Here is a 26883-nt window from a genome sequence, read left to right as displayed (position 1 = left end):
GGCCTTGAGAGGAAAGTAAGTCCTCCTTTTCATCCTGCTGTTCTGCCTCGAGTACCCTGTCCATAATGCCACGCAGAGTCTGCTCCAGCAGGAACACAACAGGGATGTCACTGATGCATGCATTGTCATGGCTCACCATCCTTCCTCAAATGGTGACAGTACAGTGCATGCATCCTTTATGAGCAGCCATTGGCGTGGGTAAAAAATCCAAGCTGGCCTGAGCCTGTCGTTGTGCTATACTCACACAGGTACTTGTTGAAAGCCCGCTGCTGCATGTGCAGCTGCTGCAGCAATGCCAAAGTCGAGTTCCACCTGGTGTGCATGTCACAAATCAGGCGGTTTATGGTAGGTGGAATTCCTGCTGAATTTTAGCCAACAGAGCAATGGCTGTGTATGATAACCTAAAATGGCTACACACTCTTCTGGCCTGCTTTAGCAGATCTTCTAATCCTGGGTACCTATTTAGGAAATGTTGCCCCACCAAATTGAGAATATGTAGCAGGCATGGCATGTGTCAACTTTCCCTGCCTAAGGGTGGACAGGAGGTTTGTGCCATTGTCGCACACCACCATTCCTGGCTCCAGCTGGCATGGCATGGCATGTTGTGAACCACCTCTGGGCCTGCCCTTGCAGAGCTGCAAGAATCTCTACTCCAGTGTGGTTTCTGTCTGCTAGACACACCAGCTGAAGCACTGCCTGACTCATTGAATAGCCCCTTGGATGCTGATGGAATAGGTAGGCTGCTCTCTACTCTTCCATGATGGCTGCCTCATTGATGTTGCCTTACCCTCAATTTCTTCCTCTGCATCCAAGTCACATCAGTGACTAAAATATTTGGCGTTAAACTTGCAGTAAAGCACTGAAATATACGGCGTTAAACTTGCACTAACGCACTGAAACATACAGCGTTAAACTTGCAGTAATGCACTGAACTATACGGCATTAAACTTGCAGTAACGCACTGAAATATACTATGTTAAATGTGCACTAACGCACAGAAAAATACTGCGTTAAATGGCACAAAATATACTGAAATATGTGGCATTAAACTGCATGCAACGCACTGAAATATACAGTGTTAAACTTGCAGTAACGCACTGAACTATACTGCGTTAAACAGCATGTAACGCACTGAAGAATGCGCACTGAAGAATGCACTAACACACATGAATATACTGCCTTAAACGGCACGTAACGCACTGACATATACACTGTTAAACTTGCAGTAACATACAGAAGTATACTGCATTAAACGTGCACTAATGCACAGAAATATACTGCGTTAAATGGCATGTGAAGCACTCAAATATATAAAATATATAAGGCATTAAACTTGCTGTAACGCACTCAAATATACTGCTTTAAACTTGTAGTAGCGCACTGAAATATACTGCCCTAAACGTGCACTAACACTCAGAAATATACTCCCTTAAATGGCATGTAACACACTGAAATATACTGCGTTAAATGGCATGTAACACACTGGAATATACGGCGTTAAACTTGCAGTAAAGCAATGAAATATACTGCATTAAATGGCACTAACGCACAGATATATACTGCGTTAAATGGCATTTAACACACTGAAATACACTGTGTTAAACTTGAAGTAATGCACTGAAATATACTACGTAAACGTGCATTAACGCAAAGAAATATACTGCATTAAACTTGCAGTAACGCACTGAAATATACTGCATTAAACTTGCAGCAGTGAACTGAAATACTGTATACTGTGCTAAACATGCACTAATGCACAGAAATATACTACGTTAAATGGCACATAACGCACTGAAATATACGCCATTAAACTGACTGAAATATCACTAGATTCACACTAAACTGATTGAACAGAGCTCTGTTCTATCTCTCTCCATGCCGATATCACACTACAAATGGCCGCTATTTGAAAAAACGTATACTACTTATAGTGTGGGGCGGAACTAAGAGCAATGAGCCATAATTGGATAGAGTCGTCATGACTGAGCCCAATCATGGCTCTGACAGTGCTCTGTGCCCTGATTGCTTTCATTGCTTCAGCCAATCAGGGCTTTCAATGCATGGGGCCGAACAAGAAGTCAAACACCCTGATAATTTGGGCATTCATCAGTCCGAACTCATGCTTGGCCCTAACCGTTCACCTATCCCTAGTGAGGAAGTTTCATTAATTATTTGAGAAAATTAAAACTAAGAAGAAAAGAGAATAGAAGCAAAATCTGTGGTTCAGCTGATAATTGTATGTATTCACGGTCTGTAAAACTGCCCAAACCAGATCAGCTTTTGATCAGTGTGGATCAAACCACTCATCCCTTAGGCCAGTGGTTCTCAACTCCTGTCCTCAGGACCCACTAGCAGGCCAGATTTTAAGTATTAAAATGGGGATATGTAGACTAGAATACTGCAATCACTGAGCAGCAAATTATATCACCTGTGATGTATTTCAGTTATTTTAAAAACCTGTCCTGTTAGGCCTCGTACACGCGATCGGATTTTCCAATGGGAATTGTGTGATGACAGGCTGTTGGCAAAAAATCAGATCGTTTGTATGCTCCATCGGATTTTCCGTGGACAAATGTTGGATAACAGGTTTTAACATTTTCCGCAGACAAATGTCTATTGTCGGATTCTCCGAGCGTGTGTACACAAGTCTGTCGGACAAAAGTCCAAAGTACAAACACATGCTCGGAAGCAAGGACAAGCTAGAAGTGGTCGATCTTGTAAACTAGCGTTCGTAATGGAGAATTAATATTCGTGACGTGGCAAATTATGAAATCTCGAAATGCAGCGCAAATTCTCTTCTTCTTTAATGGGATAATGAAGCTGCTTTTCTGGTGATACTGATGGAGTTATTGCAAACTAATTTTCAAAGGCTTTTTTTTCTAGTGATATCAAGAATAATATTATTATGCTTTTTTTTTATTTATTTGGACAAGTTACCCCAACACCATTATACCGTCGTTTTTAGGATCAAAGATACAACTATGTTGGTGTCCCTTGTCAATTTTACATTGTATTTTTTTAAATGTAACTGCCTATTCCCAAACTGATATTTGACGTAAAACACATAGCTAAGTATTATTCTATAAAAAAAATTATTATGCATAAAAAAAAATAAAAAATAAATAACAAGCACACAACAAATAAAATTAAACATGCTATATGCCAATAGAACTTAACCAAAAAGTGCATTCTATGCATCCAAAAATATAAAAAATATATCAAATCTATTCATTATTATTCAACCAAAAAAATTAAATAAAAGCCTCATGCATGTGTCCTGCTTCTTAATATAGGGGGTCAACAATGCCAAGCGTTGGTGAAAACAGGGGTCTGCCATCCAGAGATAATGCCAAAAATCATCTGGATTATTCTCCTGGAGCTCTCGCAGCAAAGGCATATGACATAATTGGTCACGATTAATAAAGCATAAAAGTCCAACGGCAGAAAAGACAATAAAGCTCCAGTAAAAAGTTCTTCTAAAACAAAGGTGACAGTGTGCTTCAGTTCTCAGTGGATTCCTGGATTGCAACCGGTGCGATTTTCATGTATAAAGACAATAGTCCGCACTCACCAGCTCCCCCTCCCCTTAAGGGGTTAATGCGCCTCCACAGTGTGAGCCCCTGTGCCGCTGTACAGAGCTGGTCCGGTTATTATCCAGTGATAATCCAAAGATTTCCTTAGGCGTGGCCTAAGGTGTATACACTCTCGTATAGCGGTGGCGGTGGTGAATTCAAATACGCTGTGACTTTCATTGAAACATTGAAACGCATTGTTTATCTTCTACTGTGTGAGTAGCATTCTATCTATTTATTTAATAAAACTTTTAAAATAATGGATTACACTATGTTTGCCTCATCTTGCTTTTAATGAGGAAATCTGTGGATGAAAGGGTTTTTCCACCAAGTACTAAGTCATGTTTTGCTTGGGGATCAAATACTTATTTTACTCACTGAACTGCAACTAAATTTATAACATTTGTATCATGTGTTTTTTCTGGATTTTTGGTTAATATTCTGTCTCTATCATTAAAATAAATGATAAAAATAATAGACCCTTAATTTTTTTGTAAGTGGACAAACATACAAAGTCTGCAGGAGATCAAATAATTATTTTCCCCACTGTAATAGGCTCTAATAACCTCAGTCTAGCAACTAGTTGCAATGCCCTTGACAGACCACCGGTGTTACTAAGCAACAGGTGCACTGCGATAATCACCCGGGATATTTGACACAGCAATCCTTGTGCTTTTGAAGCAGGAAGAGGCTCTTGGGAAGATGCAGCTAGCAGCTAATAACCTTTTAAAATGAGTAATGTTTGTAAAGAAGCATTGCTTTAAACATTATATTTATTCTGGTAAATATCCCTGGAAAACCTTTATTGTATAGTGACATACTGCTGTATTTAGTCATTGTATTGCAATTGTCGTTGACACTGCTGCCATGATTCATGAGATTATGCTGAGATCAAACCTCTACAGCTGCACTGTAATTAATTAAAAAAATCTGACTTCACAGGATTATAATGCTATGGACATTTTATCTTACTACAGGGGTACAATATAGCATCTTGTGAATTCATTGTATCTTCAAGTTTTGGCCAAGAAATATAAGTCAAGTCTCCTTCGGGTATTCCTTAGTACACTTTTTATGGTTCTATTCTGATATTTATTTTAGTTAGGATATTCTTTGAGGTAAGGTTTGCTGAACTTCTACAGGACATTAATAAATTGCTGCACACTTTTTATTCCCTAACAAATGATATTTCTTTTTATTACAGTAAATTTAAACATTATGCTGAGATAGAGATGATTGCTACTATTAAAGGCATATCATCTAATAAAATATAACTGGCAAATGTAATTTAATGTTGGCTTCATTTTTTTGTTCTTAAGATTACTTATCACGTTGCAGAAGATTTCATGCTGAATTGATCCTTTATGAAATGCATTTTATCTTTATTCTCCATCCACTGAGGAACACAGGTTTGTAAAATACTGTCAGCCAGCAGGGATGTGCCATTGGTTGTTAAGGAGCCAGAACATACCTGCATCCTAATAACTAGTATCTCACCCTTGGTGTCAGCAGCAGGAGTCATTGGTGGAGCCAGCACTTGCCGGGTCCTAACAATTAATGACTCATCCCTGCTTTCAGCCGGGGTCAGCTGGATTCCCAACTGACAGCAGAATACAAACAAAGGAGCTGTCCGTGAAAAAAAAACAATGTGGGGGCTTCCCCCAAACCATACCAGGTCCTTTTATAAAAACACAATTCCCATGATAAAACTTGGGCTTACATATTGAAGTGTCTGGAAAAATGGCCTTAAAATGGATTCCAAAACTGTTGAAATCAAATTGGTTATATGCGCAATGTGCAGCATAATAAGCCATTCTTTCAAATATTTTGGCCATGGTGCGGTTTGTAATTTTCCCAAAATGCCTTATACAGATTATGTGTCTAAGGCCGCGTACACACGCGCGGACTGTTCGCCCAACCTTGTTCGTCAAACAGTTTCGGCAAACAGTCCGGTCAAAATTTGCATGAGCGGACTTGCCCACACACGAGCGGACTGTTTCAGCGAACTGTTTGCCAAACAGTTCGCTCAACTTTTGAAATGAACGGACTCGCCCACGTAAGGCGGAGGCAAGTCCGCCCATTTCGAGCGCGTGTGCAGGTAGGCGGGGCCCGCGACGGAGACGTCGCGGGCTCCGCCGCCTGGAATGGACTTAAAGGGGAACCCCAACGCCGAAAAAAATCGGCGTGGGGGTCCCCCCAAAGTCCACAACAGACCCTTGTCCGAGCACGCTACCCGGCCGGCCAGGAAAGGGGGGCGAGCGAGCGCGCCCCCCCTCCTGAGCCGTACCAGGCCACGTGCCCTCAACATGGGGGGTGCCTTGGGGAGGGGGGGGCCGCGCGCCCCCCCCACCCCAAAGCACCTTGTCCCCATGTTGATGAGGACAAGGGCCTCTTCCCGACAACCCTGGCCGTTGGTTGTCGGGGTCTGCGGGCGGGGGGCTTATCGGAATCCGGGAGCCCCCTTTAAGAAGGGGGCCCCCGGATACCGGCCCCACACCCTATGTGAATGAGTATGGGGTACAATGTACCCCTACCCATTCACCTGTAAAATAAAAGTACCCAAAAAAAAACACAACACACGAGAAAAAATATTTTATTGCACAGCTCCGGGGGTCTTCCGTCTTCGGGGGTCTTCTCGCCGGACTCCTCCGCTATCTTCTTGTAGCTCTTTTACTAGCGGAGGAGTCCGGCTTTCTTCCTCCCCGCCGCCGGCCTCTTCTCCCGACTTCGGGGGTCTTGTCCCCCTCTTCGATTCTTCTGCCGGGCCACCGCGCCTTCTTGTAGCTCTTTTACAGGCGGTGGCCCGGTCTTCTGTCGCCGCCGCCTTCCGTTCTTCTGCCGGGCCACCGCGCCTTCTTATAGCTCTTTTGCAGGCGGTGGCCCGGTCTTCTGTCGCCGCTGTCGCCGTCGCCGCCTTCCGTTCTTCTTCTTCTTCTTGTTCTTCTTCTTCTCCAGGAGATGTTGACACGTTGCTCTCTCCGGCCGGAATGCCAGAGCCGCCCTGCGCTGCCACTTATATAGTGACAATGGGGCGGTGTCACATGGTATATGTCACATGGGTTGGTCACATGGGTTGATGTCACATGGTGACCCCGCCCCCTTACGATGTCATAGTCCCCATGTGACATCAACCCATGTGACCAACCCATGTGACATATACCATGTGACACCGCCCCATTGTCACTATATAAGTGGCAGCGCAGGGCGGCTCTGGCATTCCGGCCGGAGAGAGCGACGTGTCAACATCTCCTGGAGAAGAAGAAGAACAAGAAGAAGAAGAAGAACGGAAGGCGGCGACGGCGACAGCGGCGACAGAAGACCGCCTGCAAAAGAGCTATAAGAAGGCGCGGTGGCCCGGCAGAAGAACGGAAGGCGGCGGCGACAGAAGACCGGGCCACCGCCTGTAAAAGAGCTACAAGAAGGCGCGGTGGCCCGGCAGAAGAACCGAAGAGGGGGACAAGACCCCCGAAGTCGGGAGAAGAGGCCGGCGGCGGGGAGGAAGAAAGCCGGACTCCTCCGCTAGTAAAAGAGCTACAAGAAGATAGCGGAGGAGTCCGGCGAGAAGACCCCCGAAGACGGAAGACCCCCGGAGCTGTGCAATAAAATATTTTTTCTCGTGTGTTCTGTTTTTTTTTGGGTACTTTTATTTTACAGGTGAATGGGTAGGGGTACATTGTACCCCATACTCATTCACATAGGGTGGGGGGCCGGTATCCGGGGGCCCCCTTCTTAAAGGGGGCTCCCGGATTCCGATAAGCCCCCCGCCCGCAGACCCCGACAACCAACGGCCAGGGTTGTCGGGAAGAGGCCCTTGTCCTCATCAACATGGGGACAAGGTGCTTTGGGGTGGGGGGGCCGCGCGGCCCCCCCTTCCCCAAGGCACCCCCCATGTTGAGGGCACGCGGCCTGGTACGGCTCGGGAGGGGGGGCGCGCTCGCTCGCCCCCCCTTTCCTGGCCGGCCGGGTAGCGTGCTCGGACAAGGGTCTGTTGTGGACTTTGGGGGGACCCCCACGCCGATTTTTTTCGGCGTTGGGGTTCCCCTTTAAGTCCATTCCAGGCGGCGGAGCCCGCGACGTCTCCGTCGCGGGCCCCGCCTACCTGCACACGCGCTCGTAATGAGCAGACTTCCCTCTGAGCGGGAACAATTTGCTCATTTCGAAAGTAGCCTACACACGGGCGGACTGTTCGCTCAAACCAAGTTTCAGCGGACAGTTTTTCGGAATTTCCAAAAGACTTTGTCCGTCAAACTGTCCGCTGAAACTGTCCGCTGAAAGCCCACACACGAGCGGACTGTCCGCCCAAACACTGTTCAGCGGACAAAGTTGGGCGAACAGTCCGCCTGTGTGTACGCGGCCTAAGTAAAGTTCTGCAGTGATATATTTTACCTGTCTTTCTGTGGACCTATCACATTGGGAAAATTTTGTACAAAGGACTGCAATTCTTCAAATGCCAACTGAAAGAAGAGAATAGCAGTTTTCCTGGGAAATGCAGGTAAACATTTGTACAGAAGGCCTAAGCTAAGTTTAGTTACTAGAAAAACAGCTGCCCTATAACCATGTCACTATATTTTTTACCCCACAATATATATATATATATATATATATATATATATATATATATATATATATATATTGGTGCTTTTGGCACTAATATTTTGAAAGTGTGAAAGCTATTAAATGGCATTTCCATTGTGGTACATGTTTATTGATATAATTAGCACGATAAAATTTACCACTGTGATAGTATTTATCACCAAGAAAATATACTATCTATCACCCTAATAGTATAGGTTTCATCTAGGGTTTAAGGACACTATTAGGGGATGGTTCAGGTTAGGCCTTAAATATAGGTTGAGGATAAGCAATAGGTGTATGGTTAGTTTAAAGTTAAGAGATTATATTCAGGTTAAGAGTCATTAAGTGTATATATTTTTTTTTTATGCGGTTTTATATATATATAATTTGAGGTGTAATAAGTGAGCAACATTTGCTATAAAAGTGAAAGAGAAGGAATGAGTTTGCTTACATTTCTGGCCCTGAAAATTCTACACCAAATGCAAATGTGCTACTTTTCATAACGTAAAATGTAACATACATTATAGGCATACTGACCTTGGTATTGAGAGTTTACCAGTGCAAGTTGGAATAATGTGTATGCATTTGCCTGTCAATCCAATTCAGCTTCTAAACACAGTATACTGAAAAGCATATACACACTTATTGGTTAGTGAAATGCAATCATTTACCTTTTTGACCTCTAAGACCAAGTTCCCCAGAAGGACCTTTAAGCCCTGGAAGTCCTCTTTGTCCAATATGTCCTGGTAAACCATTATCCCCAGGAGTTCCAGGAGGACCAGGTGGACCTGGTTTCCCTGGTAGGCCAGCAGCACCAGATTCTGGTCTTCGTAGACTGGCTGCCAAGTTTGCTAACTGATCTGTACAAATAAAATTCAAACACAAATTTAATACTCATATATAGTCAGGTTAACACATTTTTTTTGTACATGTTATATTATTGTACTATAATGGATACTTTTGCTTACTTGTATTTATTTCTCCTATTTGTAAAATACTGATATATTACACAGCACATTAGAAAGTATTTTCATCAATTCTTGTCTCCAGAAGGAGATCAAACCTTGTCATGAATCTGCAGTAATACTTTCATGCCCTGCCTGTCTGTTTACCTCTGGTTGTCTATCATCAGCCTTAGGGCCTGCACTCCCATACCTGTCTGCTTAAAGGAGTTGTAAACCTTCATGATTTTTTACCTTAATGCATCCTAGGCATTGAGGTGAAAAAACTTCTGACACTGACCAGCCCCCCAGCCTCCCCCTCCTGTTTTACTCACCTGGCCCATTTGTTCCCTCGGTGGAGACACACACTTCCTCTCTGCTTGGGGTTCTTGGCTCTTGATCGGATAAATTGATAGCTGACCTTTTGGCTTATCTCCTGACTATACCTTGCAATTTAAGAGGTTGGTTGCGGGCACGCGCAAGCGCCCGCCGGGAGCTACATGAACGCAATTGCTGGTCCCGCAGACTCAATGTCCGTGGGGATACCGGCGATCTTGTCATGGAGAGGAAGAACTGGGAAATGCTAATGTAAGCAAGCATTTCCCCGTTCTGCCTAGTGACACTGTCACTGATCACAGCTCCCTGTAATTGGAAGCGGTGATCAGTGATGTGTGCCACACAGCCCCTCTCCCCCACAGTTAGAATCACTCCCTAGGACCCACTTAACCCCTACAACATCACCTAGTGGTTAACCCCTTCAATGCCAGTCACATTTACACAGTAATCAATGCATTTTTAATTGCACTGATTGCTGTATAAATGTGAATGGTCCCAAAATCGTGCCAAAAGTGTCCGATCTGTCCGCCATAATGTCACAGTCATGATAAAAATCACTGATCACCGGCATTACTAATAAAAAAAAAATATTAATAAACATGCCATAAAACTATGCCCTATTTTGGAAACGCAATAACTTTTGCGCAAACCAATCAATTAACGCTTATTGCTTATTAATGTGTAGAAGAATACGTATCGGCCTAAACCAAGGAAAATAATGTTTTATATTACATATTTTTTGGGGATAGTTATTATAGCAAAAATTTAAAAATAATGTGTTTTTTTTTTCAAAATTGACGCTATTTTTTGTTTATAGTGCAAAAATTAAAAAAGCAGAGGTGATCAAATACAACGTCAATTTTGTTTGGGAGCCACATCGCACGACCATGCAATTGTCAGTTAAACCGACACAGTGCCGAATCGCAAAAATCGCTCTGTTATTTGGCCAGCCAAATGGTCCGGGGCTTAAGTGGTTAAAGATAAATTACATGAATTGAGAAATGAAAATGCAATTTTTGTTTTGTCCTGCAGTTTAACCTACCTTGCAACACTCTCATACACACTTGTTTGATGTGCTGGTCTGTAGGTTCTCTTCCCTAAATGAAACAAATTATTTTTAGAGAAGCTAAAAAATAAAGCTATCAAACAGCAGTTTACAATACAAAAAATAAAAAGATATGGTATACAAACAAAAAATTGTAAATACATTTAAGCAGAATGAACAGAGAAAGGTAAAATATTTTGTAAAATTGACAGACGTAGTAAACTGACACATAAGATTCCCATCATCCAATATCAGTGAGAAGTAATAAAGTGTAGACCTTTGCATGACACCACCATCAAGGGAATAAATTATCAGCCAGGTAGAAAATGAAAGGATGCTTTTCCTTTATCACTGAAATGTAAAACAACACTAGAAATGTAAGCTGCAGTGCTAGATTTGAGAATTCAAGCCCTCTTGGTTAACAAAAAACGTTTTTATTAGGCCAGTTGTGTCCTACTGTACAACACCATCTCTTGAATATTACCAGATAAGGGGGATATAAATATTGGTAAGAAAACAATTAAAAAAGGGATGCAGATACTGAAATAAAACAATTAAAGTAGAACTAAAGGGAATTTTTTTTTGCCACCTGTGTCCTATTGGGGAGATTTCTCCCCATAACCAAAATCCCTCTAAAGTGAAGTAATCCCTGGTTGTAACCAAGGTTGCCAGAACTGGTGTCCATATTGGAAGATTTCCCCTCTAAGCCCCAGTACACACGGTCAGAGATTTCGACAACCAAATCCGTCGGATTTTGTCCGTCGGATCTTGTCCGAAACTGTTGCATACACACGGTCGGACAAAGTTGTTGAAAAATCAGATCTTTCAGAACGTGATGACGTAATTTCGTTACGATGGGACTACATTCAGGCTAGTAGCCAATAGCTTTGATGTAGGAATTTTGATCTGAGCATGCGTGGCACTTTGTCCGATCAAAATTCTCTACACATGATTGGAGTATGTCCTATCGGACCAGTTTGTCGGAAAATATTTCCAACAAGTTGGAAAATTGGGTCCGACGGATATTCCGACGGAATCAGTCCGATGCATACCACACACAGTCGGATTATCCGACAACACGGTCCGATAGGACACATTCCGACTGATTCTCTGACCGTGTGTACAAGGGCTAATACTGTGCTGGGGACAAACCATACTTTAAGACAGAGATATGCAATTAGCGGACCTCCAGCTGTTGCAGAACTCCAATTCCTATGAGGCATAGCAAGACTCTGACAGCCACAAGCATGACACCCAGAGGTAGAGGCATGATGGGACTTATAGTTTTGCAACAGCTGGAGGTCCGCTAATTGCACATCCTTGCTTTAAGATTTACTTTTACCTTTGGTGATAACAGGACCAATAGAGAGGGAGAAGCTCCCTAATGGCGAACAGGTCGCACTATACCTTGACAGGTGTTCTAATCTCTTCACTCTGTCCAAAACTGAAACAAGTTTTGCCTTTAGTTATACTTTAGTTGCGCAACAGGAAAATTGACATGTATAAACAGAAAAAGGCAACACACATTAATAAAACAAATTAAAATAGCTTATTTTAATTAAGCTAGCATTAGACGTAATACATTTTTGATACCATTATAATAACAAGCAAACAGGTACTGTATCTTCTAGCTGTGTATATTAATGTAAAGGAGGGGGCAATAAGCAATATCCCTAGTGTTGGCCTTATGAAAAGAGCATCTTTTAAATTAGAGAATCATTTCATCCCCATTGATCTGCTGTTCCCCCAAGAACAATTGGTTAAGGGTTGTCTACTTCTATTTTTACTTGTCCATTCTGGCAAGAAGCATCTTATATTTATAGCAACCTTTACAGGTACAAGTGTCTATTATATTCCAGTTACATATATGCAGTGAGTAACATAAACATGGAAAACAAACCATGTCCCCTCTTTCTCCTGTCTGTAAAATCTTTCACCCTGACTGCAGGTGAAAGTGCCAGTGACCGTATGACTCAACTCTTAAACTAATTATCAGTGAGACAAATTCATGAATGTAGGTATCATAGGATGAGGATAAATGAGGCAGGAAGTTAGGTGAGGACCATCACTATGTTCTCTACCACATACCCAAAGCATTATAAAAAGCTACAGAGTTCTCACTCATGCTCATAGACACAATAGAATGATGACAAAATTCTGAAGCTAAATTAATGATGTTGTTTAATGAATCTAGCTAATGCAAATAGAGGTAAAAGTACCCAAAAGGTGACCAATTACTGTACCAGATTAGGAGATTTGTATACAGTAATAGCAAGTGTATGTTTGGTTTACATATTGTTAGGCTTGTAGATGTGGAAGTTATGTTCAGGCAATTAAAAGTTTCATAACGGCCTAACACTCAGATCAAAAAACTGGATCTGTGGGATTTTGCACAATTGTGTTGCTGTTTTTTATTTTTAACAGGAAAAAAATCACTGATTACTTACTGCAGGACCTTGACCTCCAGGTAATCCAGGGGCTCCTTGTTCTCCCTGCATCCCTCGGGGACCAGATGACCCTTGAGGACCTTCTACACCAGGGATGCCCCGAACTCCTTCAGGACCACGATTACCAGATTCACCAGGACTTCCAGTCTGTATGTAAAGATGGGTTTTCATAGTATGCAGATTAATTGGGGGATACCGGAAACATACTTGCAAGTATTGTAATTATAAATTGATATGGCTTGCAAAACCATTTAATGTACTGTATGTATTTTCATTTAGTCTCAGAAAGCACAAAAAATGTTTTGTTAAAGCTGAATACCCGGTATGATCTAGTTGTATACTTACATTAGTCTATCCTGGACCACTGTGCATATCTCACACTTGAGAGGCTGCTATGGAAGCTGACAGTCACTGTAGCAGTTGGGGCTACTACAGTGATTGCCATGGTCAGCCATGTTCAAGTGGCTGTCCCGCTATATACTGACCATTAAGGGTCATTCGCTTGGCACTGTCATTCACAGAAAGTATTTTTTTTCAATTAATATGAGGCTTTCCCAGATTGAATGAGGTAGAAATTGTATATATGTATCTAGTGCCAGAATTGTCTGACAAGGCACCAACATCCCTAGGCCAATAATAGTCAAAACTATTTTTTACAAATATGGGGCTTTTAGGGTGCCAAGTAATGCACAGTGTGAACTATATTGTTAAAATCTAACCATTTATTACAAAATTATTAAAACATGTTCAATTTGAACTTGAGAACATATACATATTGCATAGCATAATACATAAAACAAATTTTCATATGTTTCACTGTAAATCTTTTTTTATTCCTCTCCACTCAACATAACTTGACTCCTACGTGGAAATTAAGGTCCATTTGGGGCACTGGACTAAAACGAAAACAAAGTTATCCAATTTTAATTATAAATGATGTTACCCTTGGGTAACATAATACTTAAAGTGAACCTGTGAGAATAGAAACAGGGAATTTGCCAATGCTAACTATTAATATAAAATAACCATGATCAGAGAGAAAACTTTGACCCAGTACACAAATATTGGGCGGTTCAACAGGAACCGGCCAACTTTTGTACAGCTGTCTATTCTATAGAAGCCAGTCTAACAAATTATTTCTGTTGAATGGCCATGCTGGAAACCCAGCATCCAGCATTCGATCAGCGCTCACAGCCAATGGCTGCAAGTGCTAATCAGTGTATTCTGGTAGGAGGGGAGCCCTCCTGTCAGAACACATTGTCTCAGTAAAAGAGATCATTACATCAACATCGCTGTGTTAAAAGGAAATTTTATTTTATTTTTTTGCACACAGCAGCCCTGATAATTTATTTTTTTAGTTCATCACTGACCTGGAATTTGTATGCTGGATGGGAGTTACCCTTTTCACCCTTCACCAGGCTGTATGCTTGTTCCTGTCGGCAATTCCCATATTTCCATTCTCACAGCTACATTTTAAGCATTAATGGAAACCTAAGAGAAATACCTAGGATGTTGACCCTCTTCTAAAAAAAACAGCTTTAGTACTTTCTAAGCCACTGACCCAGAGCAAGCATGCTACAACTGAACTCAGAACTTCTGATTTGTTCTCAATACTTATTTACTTGTTTAAAGTCAGTGGCTTAAAAAGAAAGAAAGCCATAAGCCCCACCCAGTAGGCAGGGAACCAGCATTTTCATGAGGAGAAGTCAGCAATCACAGCGCTCATATTTCTCTTGGTACCAATAATTGAATAATCTCCTATTATGGGTATAAACTGCATGGAGTTTTTTTCATTGTGTCTGTGTGGGTTTTGCTCCTATTACTACTACTAAATAATATTGGTGACTTACATACATTCAGTCCCTAATTTTATCTGAATGATTTCCCCTTCCTTTATTCCCTCCCCCTTCCTTCCCTTTTTCCCCATCTTACCCCCCCCCCCAACCAAACCACCTGCCTCTCCTTTCCCTCCCTCCCCGTTCTCCCCCTTCCTACCACCCCCCCTTCTTCCATGCCCCTTCCCTCCTTTTTTCCCCCACGGCATTTCCTTTTCTCCCTCTCCCACTTTTCCCACCCCCCTTCTCTTTTCCTCCCCCTCCCTCCCCACCCAGTCTTGTTCTTGTTTTCCCTTCCACCCTTCCTTTCCTACTCCTAACCCCCTTTCCACAGCCCCTTTCCCTTTTCTGTTGTTTCTTCCCCCCTTTCTCCCCCCTGTTCCCCTTCTCTCTTTGGTTTCATAATAGAGTGATAATTTGTATGTACTGGCCATAGTGTAAAACAAACCTTATTCTAAACGAACTGTCCCCTGTGTCCATCGTGGGTGAGTACCTTTGGGTTTCCCTGCTGTTGCTGCTATACCTGGCTGCTCGTCCTCTTTGGGTAAGTAACTTATTAAAAACCTCCCCTCTTTCCCCTACCACCAATTTTTATTACCATGTATTCACTAGCTTATTATCTGCTGTGTTGTTTTTACCACAGATAGTAATAAATTCTCCTGAAGAAATGGTTGTTACCACAAAACATGAAGAGGATCCATTGCACATCAAGAATTAATTACATCCTATGTCCCTAGGACCCACTGGAGGATACTTTATTACCAGCAATACTAACATAACAAATATATCATTGCAAGCATTGTTTATTTTTATGTATATACAGATATGTCCTTTTTTAACCAATTTTTGTATAAATAAAATATAAAAAAACTTTTTATTATATAATTTGCACTACTTCTTGGGTACTGAGTCCATTTTCCCTATGCTGAGAGTTTAGTAAGGGTAACCCCTGGCTATTCCAAAATGAATTTAGCAATGACCAAATTATTATCAATGCATTAAAGATTTGGATCATTAGAACAAATTGTTATTCAAAATGAAAAAAAATCCTAGAATGTAATAAATTCAGATAGGTGATTAATTACAGTATTGTCCGTGTCAGATTCTTTTTTTTTTTAAAGATACAGACAGACGGAGCTCACAGAATACTTTACAGAGGCAGTATTAAATATAGTTTCTGAAATGTAAATGTAAAATATGTTTTTATATCTTAAAGCTTATCCTTGGACATTTCAGATAAACAGAATTACAGTCTTTATTCACACTTTGGGATCTATGTATAAAAAATTTGCTTTGCGAATGTCTCAGCATTCATGCAAAAGTCACAAATAATACCTGTAGTTTATGTGTAATGTCAGTTTCATTTATTGCCTTTTGCAGAGTGAATATGACATTTCCAATCTTTCAATCCTGAGAGATCCTATTCAACCAATCCAGAAAATAGACTACAGCAGTATGCATACAAGTAGAATTTTATTCAAATATTTTCATTTTTAGAGCAATTATTAAATTTTCTAGACAATAGTGGGGTCAAATCAAAATTCATTTTTGACCACAGTGACGAGAAAATTCGAAGCAGGGTGGAATTTTTTTTCTTTAGGGTGGAACATTTCTAATAGTAAATGTAGTTGTTTTTCAGGAAATATATTCATTCCAAGATTGAATTTCTGTACAAAATTTTTTCTTATGAATGTTTATATTACCACCACTGCTAAATGTAACACCATGAGTACTACGACCACTTCTAAATGTGACAGATTCCTGTTCAGGGTGTCCAGGGTACCTGTTCTGATGGTTGTGGAGACCTGTGGGAGGGGTACTTATTGGAATCTAGAATCCCCTTTTAAAAATGAAGGGGACCAAATACTGGCCCTTCCATATACAAAAGAGTAAGGAGCCCTGGTGAGGCAGTTTTATACACTCTACAGTGGTATTAATGGCACTGCTAGATGTCTCACTTCCAACTGCAGCTGGTGATTCATTAGGCTGAAAGGTCATTAAATAGAACCTTTGCTAAACCTCCTAAACAATAGGTGAACCTGCAGCTCTTCCATGGAGAACATAGAAATCTACATACACCATGCATTTTTTACAGTGCAGAGGTCTCCCCAATATTATTTCTTCTTCTGATCAAATGTTCTTAGCCTATAGTGTTGGTGGCTATTTTCTCTGTTGGTTGTATGTGCCTATGGCTATTTTCTTCTAGGATCAAATCTTAGAAAATTTAACATTTGCTCTGTGAAAGGCCACATGAGAAACTGACTTTGCCCACATATTACAATCATCATGTGTACTATTCATGACTTTTTCCTGACTGTTGAGACATTCGCAAAGCATTTTTTTTTTTTTTTTACGGAAAATCCCTTTATATTTTCTAATTAATTATTTTGATTTTATGCTCCAGAATCTATGTTGTTTCTGTACAATCCAATTAACTTCCTTGTTCACTGTGATGACAGGTATTTTGAGAGTGCTAAAAAGTTATTTTATCAGAGAACAGCATTAATAATATTACTATAATAAAATTATCCTAGAAGTTCAGTAGTGAAGCTCAAAAGGGCAGGTAGACACTACTGTATAAAAACACAATAATGCTAGAGGTCATAATTCAACCATGGCAAAAGTGGTCTTAGTTATATGCCTTCAGCATAACCTTCACCTGGTTCTTTCAGTACATGGCTTGTGGACATCATTTAGCCACAGAAAAAAGTGGCCTTTCTATGTCAGCCATTCATCCTAAAGAGGAACTTCACCCTAAGGCCCCTTTCACGCTGGGGCGGGATATTTTTAGCGCCGCTCTACTGTTGTTTTAGCAGTGGTATTCAGTCGCTAGCAGGGCAGTTTTGCACCCCTACTAGCAGCCGAGAAGGGTTAAAACCACCGCAAAGTGCTGCTGCAGCAGTGCTTTATCGGCGGTATAGCCGCGCTGCCCCATTGATTTCAATGGGCAGGAACGGTGAAGATGCTGCTAGCAGGACTTTTTTTACCATCCTGCCAGCACACTGGAGACACAGGAGCGGCTCTTTCAGGGTGCTTTGCAGGCGCTATTTTTAGCACTGTAGCACAAGGGTAAGTTCCACCTTGTACCCTTCTGCCCCCTTCCTTTACAAAATTTGGTGCATAAATATTTTTTTGAGGACTGGATATCTAGTTTTGATAGGGACCCGCTCCCACTTCGGCCACCCGTCTCTGCTGCTGACTTTTATTATTTTTTCTCTCTAGGGTGAAGATCCTCTTCAAGTGCCAAACAACTGGAGTTTTCAGATTAGCTAAAATTGGGCTAACAACCACTGTAACCATGTTTCAAATACATAAGACATTGAGACCAACTTTAAATTGCTTTACTTTCTGAAATCTAATCACTTAAGTCCACTCAAGAATTTTAATCAGAAAAAGTGAATAGGTCTTCATATAATCAATAGGCTTTCTTATTTAAACATCTTAGCAGGAAAGGGGTTTATGAAAAACTTGAAGTTAGAAACGAACACACAAGTGTCAATTTTAGTTTGTCATTAAATAATGAATACTTACAGATCCTTTTGGTCCTGGATTTCCTAAATCACCCTAAATAAAAAATATAGCATTTTACATATTTTTATATGCACTGTCTTTAATATTATACAAATAATAGTAATTTATGTTCCATTTTCATATGCTCCATGAGACAGTACCCTAAAATGACAGCACTACTGATCATCATTCAGTCTTATGCCCTTTCCATCAAGTGAGACACAAGTAAGCCCGTATTACTATTCTTATGCTGTCTTTCATGACCGAATAATTCTATATATTTTTTATAGCTTCTGTGAAGACAGTGTAAATGTATTGCATGTTATGAAGGGACATATAACCAATTTAGAAAAATGTACAGGTCATGCATTCTCAGTATCTTTAGGCACAGAGCTATCAATACAAGTATAAGGATTGAGAAAGATTGCTCCTGGGAAAGGGACAAGTGCGTATATACAAAAATAGGACATTTTAGCATCAGGGCATAATTTAGTGATTAAGTTATGTAAAATGTCTCTTACTTGTTCACCCTTCTCTCCTCCAAAGCCTTCTTCTCCAGGGCCACCCTGCATTTAATATAATACATTTAGAATCACAAACTCACTTTTTTTCTCAATGAAAATATGATTAATCAACATATACTTTATTCTCATGTATCACTCACCTGTTCACCTTTAGGCCCAGTTTCACCAACGCCACCCTAAAAAGAACAGAAACAATTTAACAAATTAAGCATATCAATATATATATAGTATACTGTATTTATTCATATTACTTGGTTACATTTAAACCTTGCAAAAATACCTATATGGTTTTATATATGCATGCATTTATTGCCCCAGTTGACAAGTTTGTAAATCAAATCTGTGCTTTGGCCTTGCAAGGTAAAATGTCCCAATCCCAACCCAACCAGCCGAAGAGAACAATCTTTCCTAATGTTCCCCTGCTGCTTCCTTCAACTTATAAAAGGGAATTCCGGTGTAAGCTTAGTGTTACTCAGTTTGGAGCTTACACAGGGCTAAGCCAATTGGCAAGTACTAGCTATCCACTATCACATAAGATAAGATGGCATGACAGATGAGTCACATGATTCCTATACCCTTAAGTACTACGTACTTATCTTCATTCTCTGTGGCACGTATGGTGTGCCAAAAAAGGTAAATCTTTTATTTTACTTTGCATGGAAAAAGCACAGTCTAAGATCTCAAATAAACAACTGACAGCAAATGTATGTTTTAATATAATAGTTTTATGCAGGTTCTTTATCCATATTCATTTGCAGTGTTTGTTGTGTGCTCTAAATTATTCTTTCTTGTGACTGTTAGCAAATAAAAGCAAACAAAAAGAATGAGAGAGGAGGTTGAGAATATTAGAAGAATCAGCTGAGATAAATTGATTAAATCCCATGAGCAAAACTACTTTTGAAGATATTCCAAGCATCCTACAATTATAAGGAGCTGTTCTCAACACATATTTGCATATGTTTAGTAATCAGTGCAGTCAGGAATTGCCAGGGCTGGATTAAAGCTACAGCAGTTTAAATTCTGTAAATCAAACAAATGTAATTTTTTTTACAAATCCCACATTCCCTTGCAGCTGCATAGTGGATAGATCAAGAAGAGTTGAAAAGGTAATAGAAAATTAAGCAAACTAAAGCAAATAAATAGAAAAAAAAAGACCTGTCAGACTAATTACATACAGAGTATGTGATCTGACATTAAGTAAATAGCTGACTAACTGTAAGATGTGATGGTACAAACAGAATCATTTTTGTCACTAGAGAACTGGGATCATATATCACGTTCAGATTTGATTGGAAATTTAATATAACAAATCTGTAAACTAATAGAGAGCTACAGATCTTTTATCATCTGTGGCAGAGATATGCAGATTAACAGAATTATTGATGGGGACTTATTCAAAAAAATTCCAACAAAGTAATACACAAAAAAAACAAAAAAACAACAGAATCAAGCTAAATGCAGTAAATAAGGAGCCTGTCTTTGCAAATTTCACAAGACTGAAAGAAAATATAATATTGTTATGACTCCCTAGACATAAAGATTTGTAACAAGCCAAACAAAGACTATAACTAGAGTAATGGGACCAATCAATGACTGACAAAAATGTATGCCTGAAGACCTGTAATAAGCGAGCCTGGTAAACAGTGACATAGTTTTATACGTCTGGTTTCTGTTGAAAGATATAAACCATGACCCCGTGCTATATTGCTAAACCCATTTCTGTAAGGCTGGGTTCACATATGTGCCGCTGCATTTTGCAGTCCGAGGTCTGGTATATTTCTGTTCACCGGTACAATTGCGACTCAGGTGCCCGAATTCGCCTCTGAACCTGACCCAAGACCCTTTTTTAAAGCACACCGCAGCCGCTGCCGACATGGGTAAACTGGCTTTATTGAGAGTCACAAGTCATGCGAATTGGATGGGGTTTGAGAAGCATCCAAGTTGCATATATGTGAACCCAGCCTTAATGTTGCATCCTTAACCCCTATAATATGTTTCTCTCCCCTTTTTTTCAAATTGCCACACACTTGTGTGTAATAATAAGTAATGTTGATGGAAACGGTGTCCTGATATGGCTTGGAAAGCCCTATGGGCACCCCAGTGCATAGCTTTGTTGTGCTTAAAGTGTATCTAAAGCCAAAACTATTTTTAGTCTTGTGTATAGTAAGGAGTGGTCAAACTGCCTTTTGGCAGGAAGCTACTTGAGAAAAGTGTCAACACTGGAAGATTTCCCTTCTATACACTCTATGGTAACACCTCTATGGTAATCACAAGGAAAAATACAGCTCCACAGCAGGGATGCAGACAGTAATATAAACCTGAAAGGGCTTTGAACCTTTTTCCATTCTATCCGTGGCTGGGTTCACATATATGTATCGGTTTTCATGCAGAGGTACAGTTTCCATTTGCGGTTCAGGTGCGATTTTGACATTAAAATCGCACCTGAACCGGACTGAAAAACACAAAGGACCCTTTTTTAATTCACACCGCAACCAGCCTGCATCTATATGAACCGGCTCCATTCATATACAGTCTGGTTCTTATGTTATGCGAATCGGATATGGTTCAAAAAATGCATCCGGTTCGCATATATGTGAACCAAGCCTAAATCTAAAAAAAATGCCTTTAGATACACTTTAACATCTAGTCATCAGCTGTTTTCAAAAGGCTAAAGTTTATATTTTATTTGCTTTAAAATAAATAATTGAGAATAAGAAAACAACAACACATGTGCACTTCTTTACACAACGGTAAGTGCATAATAATAACTGCAATAGTTAGCTTTGCACTGCCAATGTTTTTAAGGCTTCACAATAAAAATGCTAGCATGTTCAGAAAACAAAAGTTCTGCCCTCTGCACAAGTTATGTTCAGCATAGTGATGATGTCACTGCTACTTTTATATTGTAATATTTGGGTTTGCAAAGATGTTTGGTGTACACAAAGTGGATTTTTAATTCTCTGTGGATATTGAGGAATATATTTAAATGAGAGTTTTTGTGCCTGGAGCTCAGCTTTAATGGTTACACTGACTTGCATGTTATCTCAACCCATGACGGAGAGACGTTAGCAAATGGAAAGAAATATGGAAAATCCCTATTGCTATATTTTCTCCTGTATGTGATACAGCCACTGAACTCCTGTATAAGATTAAAGGACCACACATAACCCAATGGCAGCAATGTGGACATCAATTATCTAAATGAATGCAAGGGCACACGGAGAAAAAAAGCATGCAGCTACTCCTGTTCTTTACATTTCACATTTTACAAATGTAAAGTTAGTTCCTATACAACATAAATGATTTCAATAAAAAATTGTGCTTTTTGTAAAATACATTGCAGTCAATTTTAGGTGTGCTTTAAGGCATATGGTATCCACAGAGGAATGGTTTTAAAAACATAAGTCTCTCTCTCTGCTTTATAATTTGTAAAAAAATAAAATAAAATAAAAACTTATTTTTTTACACTTCATATAGCAAGCACTAAAGTGTTTTGCATAATATAAAAACTGCTCCTTTACCGTAAATTTGCTATATTTCCTAATTGGGGTTGCATTATTTCATATATAATAGTCAGTGCAATTTCTGGGTACTGTGCTATCCATGTATGTCATTAATGAAATCTTAAAGACATCTCACCTTTCATCACCTCAATCTAGAGCAGGGGCGGATCCAGGGGGGCAATGGAGTAATTGCCCCCCCCCTCCCGAAAATATCACTGACTGACTGCAGTCCCGAGTCTCTCTCTCTCAGTATCATCAGCCAATCAGCGGCACCGAGAGAGAGACTCCGTGTTATTGTTATTACGCTACGCTGATGTCAGTGCTGGACTCAGCCCTTCCTTCTCAAAGCTCCTTTCTCTCAACAGTGACTCACCTGTTGATGCTATCCTGCTCATCAGTCCTGCCTACTCAAGCCATCCAGCCCAGATGATCTCTGCCTTCACCTTGGTCACATCTCTAGAGACGCTCTCCTGTGTTCCTGTTAAAGACTTGCTTGGCTGACATTTCTTCTGGCTCCATATCCTGCTTGCTGTTCTACTATGCTCATCTCTGGCTCTCTGACATTTTGGCTTGTAGCTTTCCGGTTCTGGAAATCTGATTTAACTATGTTTACTCTGTTTACATTTTTATTATTATTATTAAACAAGTGTGATTTAACTGTACTTCTAAGTCTGATTTATGGTTTCTGACAGCTGGACCAGGAGGGGGTGGGTGGAGCCATGCCACTGGCTTGGCCTCTAGTGTTCCCTGCACTGGTTGCTAGTTTACCTGGCATCCGTCACATAGGAGCCGCTGCTGACGAGGAGGAGAGCACCAGCATTCAGAGCAGAGAATTCTTCCTTCTCCGCGAGTGTTGGCTTCACCCACCTCCTCCCTCCATCTTCGCCACACTGCAGCACGGCATGGAAGAAGCAGAACACAGGGCATGAACACATGAATAAACAGTGACTGCGTGTCACTGTCATCTCTTGCTGCCTCCAGACAGTGCAATTACCGGTTCCCGCTCATCTCCATTTCTCCTCCATGGGAGCCCCTCCCCCCACCAGAGCACCAACATATTTTAATAAAAGTGAGTAAAAGAATTCATGAATGTGCAAAATCGCAAAATACATGTGTGCCATTATTTATGAAAAAGAAAATGCGCTTTTAGTCTTGTTCAATCTTAAATTTGTTGAAAACCCTTACAACACACTTTTTTTTTCTACAGGTAAACCTATAATAAGGCTTACCTGTAGCCACCCTGGATATCTCCTAAACCTGAACAGTTTAGGAGACATCCCCTGTATTTGCATGTGTCAATGTCATCGGCACATACTGTACTTGCCGTTGCTTCAGTGAGTGTGCTTTTACCGGTGGCTCCCACACGCAAAGGAAGTAACTCTGTCAGCCACCAGAGCAGTGTACGAGGATGGCTGCAAAGGCTTCGATCTCAGAAAAGTAATTCATAATGAGCTAGTATGCTATGCATACTAGCTCATTATGCCTTTGTCTTGCAGGTTTTTTATTTTTTTTTGGGTTTACAACCACTTTAACCCCTTCAGCTCCAGAAAGTTTTAGCCCCCACCTTCATGAACAGGCCATTTTTTGCGATACTGCGCTGCGTTACTTTAACTGACTGACAATTGCACGGTCATGCAATGCTGTACCCAAATTAAATTGATGTTCTTTTTTTCCCACAAATTGAGCTTTCTTTTGGTGGTATTTGATCAACTCTGCTGTTTTTATTTATTGCAATATAAACAAAAAAAGAGCAACAATTTTGAAAAAAAAAACAATATTTTTTTCTTTTTGCTATAAAAAAAATCTTCATCAATTTAGGCCAATATGTATTCTGCTACATATTTTTGGTAACCCCACCCCCACCACCAATAACCATATATTGATTGGTTTGCACAAAAGTTATACCATCTACAAAATAGGAGATAGATTCATGGCATTTTTATTTATTTATTTTTTACTAGTAATGGTGGTGATCAGCGATTTTTAGCGGGACTGCAACATTGCAACGGACAGATCAGACACCTAACTGACACTTTTGACACTTTTTTGGGGACCAGTGACACTAATACAGTGATTAGTGCTAAAAATATGCACTGTCCCTGTACTAATGACACTGGCTGGGAAGGGATTAACATCAGGGGCGATCAAAGGGTTAACTGTATCCCTAGGGGGTTCTTGCTAACTGTGTGGGGGATGGACTCACAAGATGGACAGAGTGATCTGTTTTCCTGGTTAGCAGGAACACAAGGATCGTGGATCTGCATCCCTGGATGATGTGATTGATGATAGATTTACAATGAGGGACTTTCTTTGGGAAATTTAATATTTTTTTTAACCACGTGACCTCCTGGAGATTTACCCCTCTTCATGACCAGGCCATTTTTTGCGATACGGCACTCCGTTACTTTAACTGAAATTTGCATGGTCATGCGACACTGTACCCAAATAAAATTCATGTAATTTTTTTCCCCACAAATAGAGCTTTTATTTTGTGTTATTTGATCACCACTATAAACAAAAAAGACTGGCAATTTTGGAAAAAATATATTTTTTTTACTTTCTGCTATAAAACGTATACAATAAAAAAAAAATGTATATCAAATTTCAAAATTTAGGCCAATATGTATTCTGCATGTTTTTGGTTGGTGAAAAAAAATCACAATAAGCATATATTGATTGGTTTACACAAACATTATATAGCATCTACAAACTATGGTATATATTTAAGGAACTGTTTTTTATATTAGTAATGGCAGTGATCAGTGACTTATAATGGGGCTACTATTGTGTAGCAGACAATCGGACACTAACTGAAACTTTTGATACTTTACTGGAACCAGTGACACTAAGGCTGGATTCACACATATGCATTTTTAGTGCTTTTTGCATTTTGCAGATTTGCACTACAATCCATTTAACATGGTTTCCTATGGAACACGTTCTGTAGTGCAAATCTGCACAATGCAAGTGATCAGCGCTAGAAATATGCACTGTCACTGTACTAATCACACTGGCTGAGAAGGGGTTAAACATCAAGGGAAATCAAAGGGTTAACTGTGCGCCTAGGCTTTTCATGAATGCAAAAGCCATCCCTTCCCTCTGTCATAACGGAGATTTGCCTTGTTTTTTTTTTTTTTTCACTTGCATGTGATTGTACAGTATATTCTTTGCAAGGTGAAGCTAAAGGAAAATCCCATTGCAAATTAAACATTTCCTTGCAAAGTGAACAGCCATTTTCCTTCAGTAAATTAACATCTTTGAGCTTACATTCAGGTGGGTGCATCTTCCTGATCTATAAATAATTTATTATTAATGAGAAATGCAAGTTATCTAATATTGCTGGGGGGTGGCACAGATATTGATTTGTTTTCTTCTCTTTCATGATCCTCAGACCAAAATCAATCATAGATTTAAAAAACCCATTTAGAAATAATGCATTTAAATAACCGAAATGGTTTGCCACAAGACCTTACTCTTTCAAAGAACTATACAAATAATATGCAGAATCTAATCTTACAAAATAACATACAATATCATATTAACTGGCGTTATTGTTTTCTACTCATGAGCATCATTTTCCTTTACTACTAAGCTAACAATTCTGGTACATGTGCTGTACAGATGTTTTTTGCACCACCAAGGGATGGAAATTACACTATGTTTGGTCTTTGCCTTAGTAAGTATGCATAACTAATGTGCACTCAGTAAGACTAAGCATTCAGCAAATGGAATCAAAACCAAAAAAAAAAAAAGACACATGGAGCACAGAGCACTAAGTTATGCCATTCAGTGAATTGTACAGACAGAAGTGACGCTCAGACTTCTGTTTGTAATAGATGAAAGGATCACACAGATTTTTCAGGAAATGAAAGATGGATGTAAAGTATAACATAAATAATTCACTGTTAAATATAACACAGGTAAACTATTGAAGAGAGAAAGAAGTATGTGATTTGTAAAAGGTTCAGCAATCAGTATTTGTAAAATGAAATAATATATCTCCACTCTGCTCGCTCCCGAAACCCACTGCTGCATCCATTAACACAGACAGCGGGACTCTGCCCTACCCCCTGTTTCCTTGCCACTGGAGTTGGTTGGCAAGAGCTTGGTTGAGAGGTTTACAAGAGCCAATGGCTCCCATTGCTATCAATCTGTAGTACTTGGGTAAATCAAGGGATATGTTTAGCCAATATTACCTATACATTTCTTTTGGATTTTTATGAAAATTGTTATGAAAATCACCAAGGCTGCCAACCATGCAGTGTCTTTAAAAAGCCAGAGTCTACAGTTTTTCCACATCTCTGCTGCATTTTAGCCAATGGGAACAACACTTTACCCACCCCCTTCCTCAGCATGCCTTATTTGACTTTACAACAGGAGGTGCCGGCAGCTGGAGCGGGGGGAGAGGGAGAGTAAACACAGCCTGCAGTGTGAGCTGGACTTCAGCACAATTTAGTCAGTACACACGCATGCATGTGTGCTTGAGCTTTGGGGTACACACCGTAATGCAATAGAGTGCGCACACCTATGCTACTATTGGTAGAGTATTCATATTGTGTGCTTCGCTCCACCCCTTGGACTGTTTATGACAAATC

At 40.2% G+C, this 26883-nt stretch overlaps 1 protein-coding gene across 1 annotated transcript in view; it reads right to left on the bottom strand.

Annotated features, from left to right (window-relative positions):
* COL9A1 (collagen type IX alpha 1 chain) overlaps window positions 1–26883 on the bottom strand; it is a 178013-nt gene that overhangs the window by 9819 nt on the left and 141311 nt on the right. Inside the window, exons 31-36 of the mRNA XM_077487414.1 lie at window positions 18926–18961; window positions 18783–18827; window positions 18283–18315; window positions 12917–13063; window positions 10467–10521; window positions 8819–9007 (exon numbers count right to left, since the gene is read on the bottom strand). Coding sequence (XP_077343540.1) covers window positions 8819–9007; window positions 10467–10521; window positions 12917–13063; window positions 18283–18315; window positions 18783–18827; window positions 18926–18961 — 505 coding nt within the window. The remainder of the gene's footprint in view (window positions 1–8818; window positions 9008–10466; window positions 10522–12916; window positions 13064–18282; window positions 18316–18782; window positions 18828–18925; window positions 18962–26883) is intronic.

This window comes from Lithobates pipiens, unplaced genomic scaffold, assembly GCF_037356315.1.
Source record: "Lithobates pipiens isolate NorthernLeopardFrog02 unplaced genomic scaffold, aLitPip1_a1.2 Scaffold_18, whole genome shotgun sequence".
NCBI classification, from domain to species: domain Eukaryota; kingdom Metazoa; phylum Chordata; class Amphibia; order Anura; family Ranidae; genus Lithobates; species Lithobates pipiens.
Note: the sequence above shows the minus strand (reverse complement) of the source record. Positions and strands in the feature narration are given on the sequence as shown.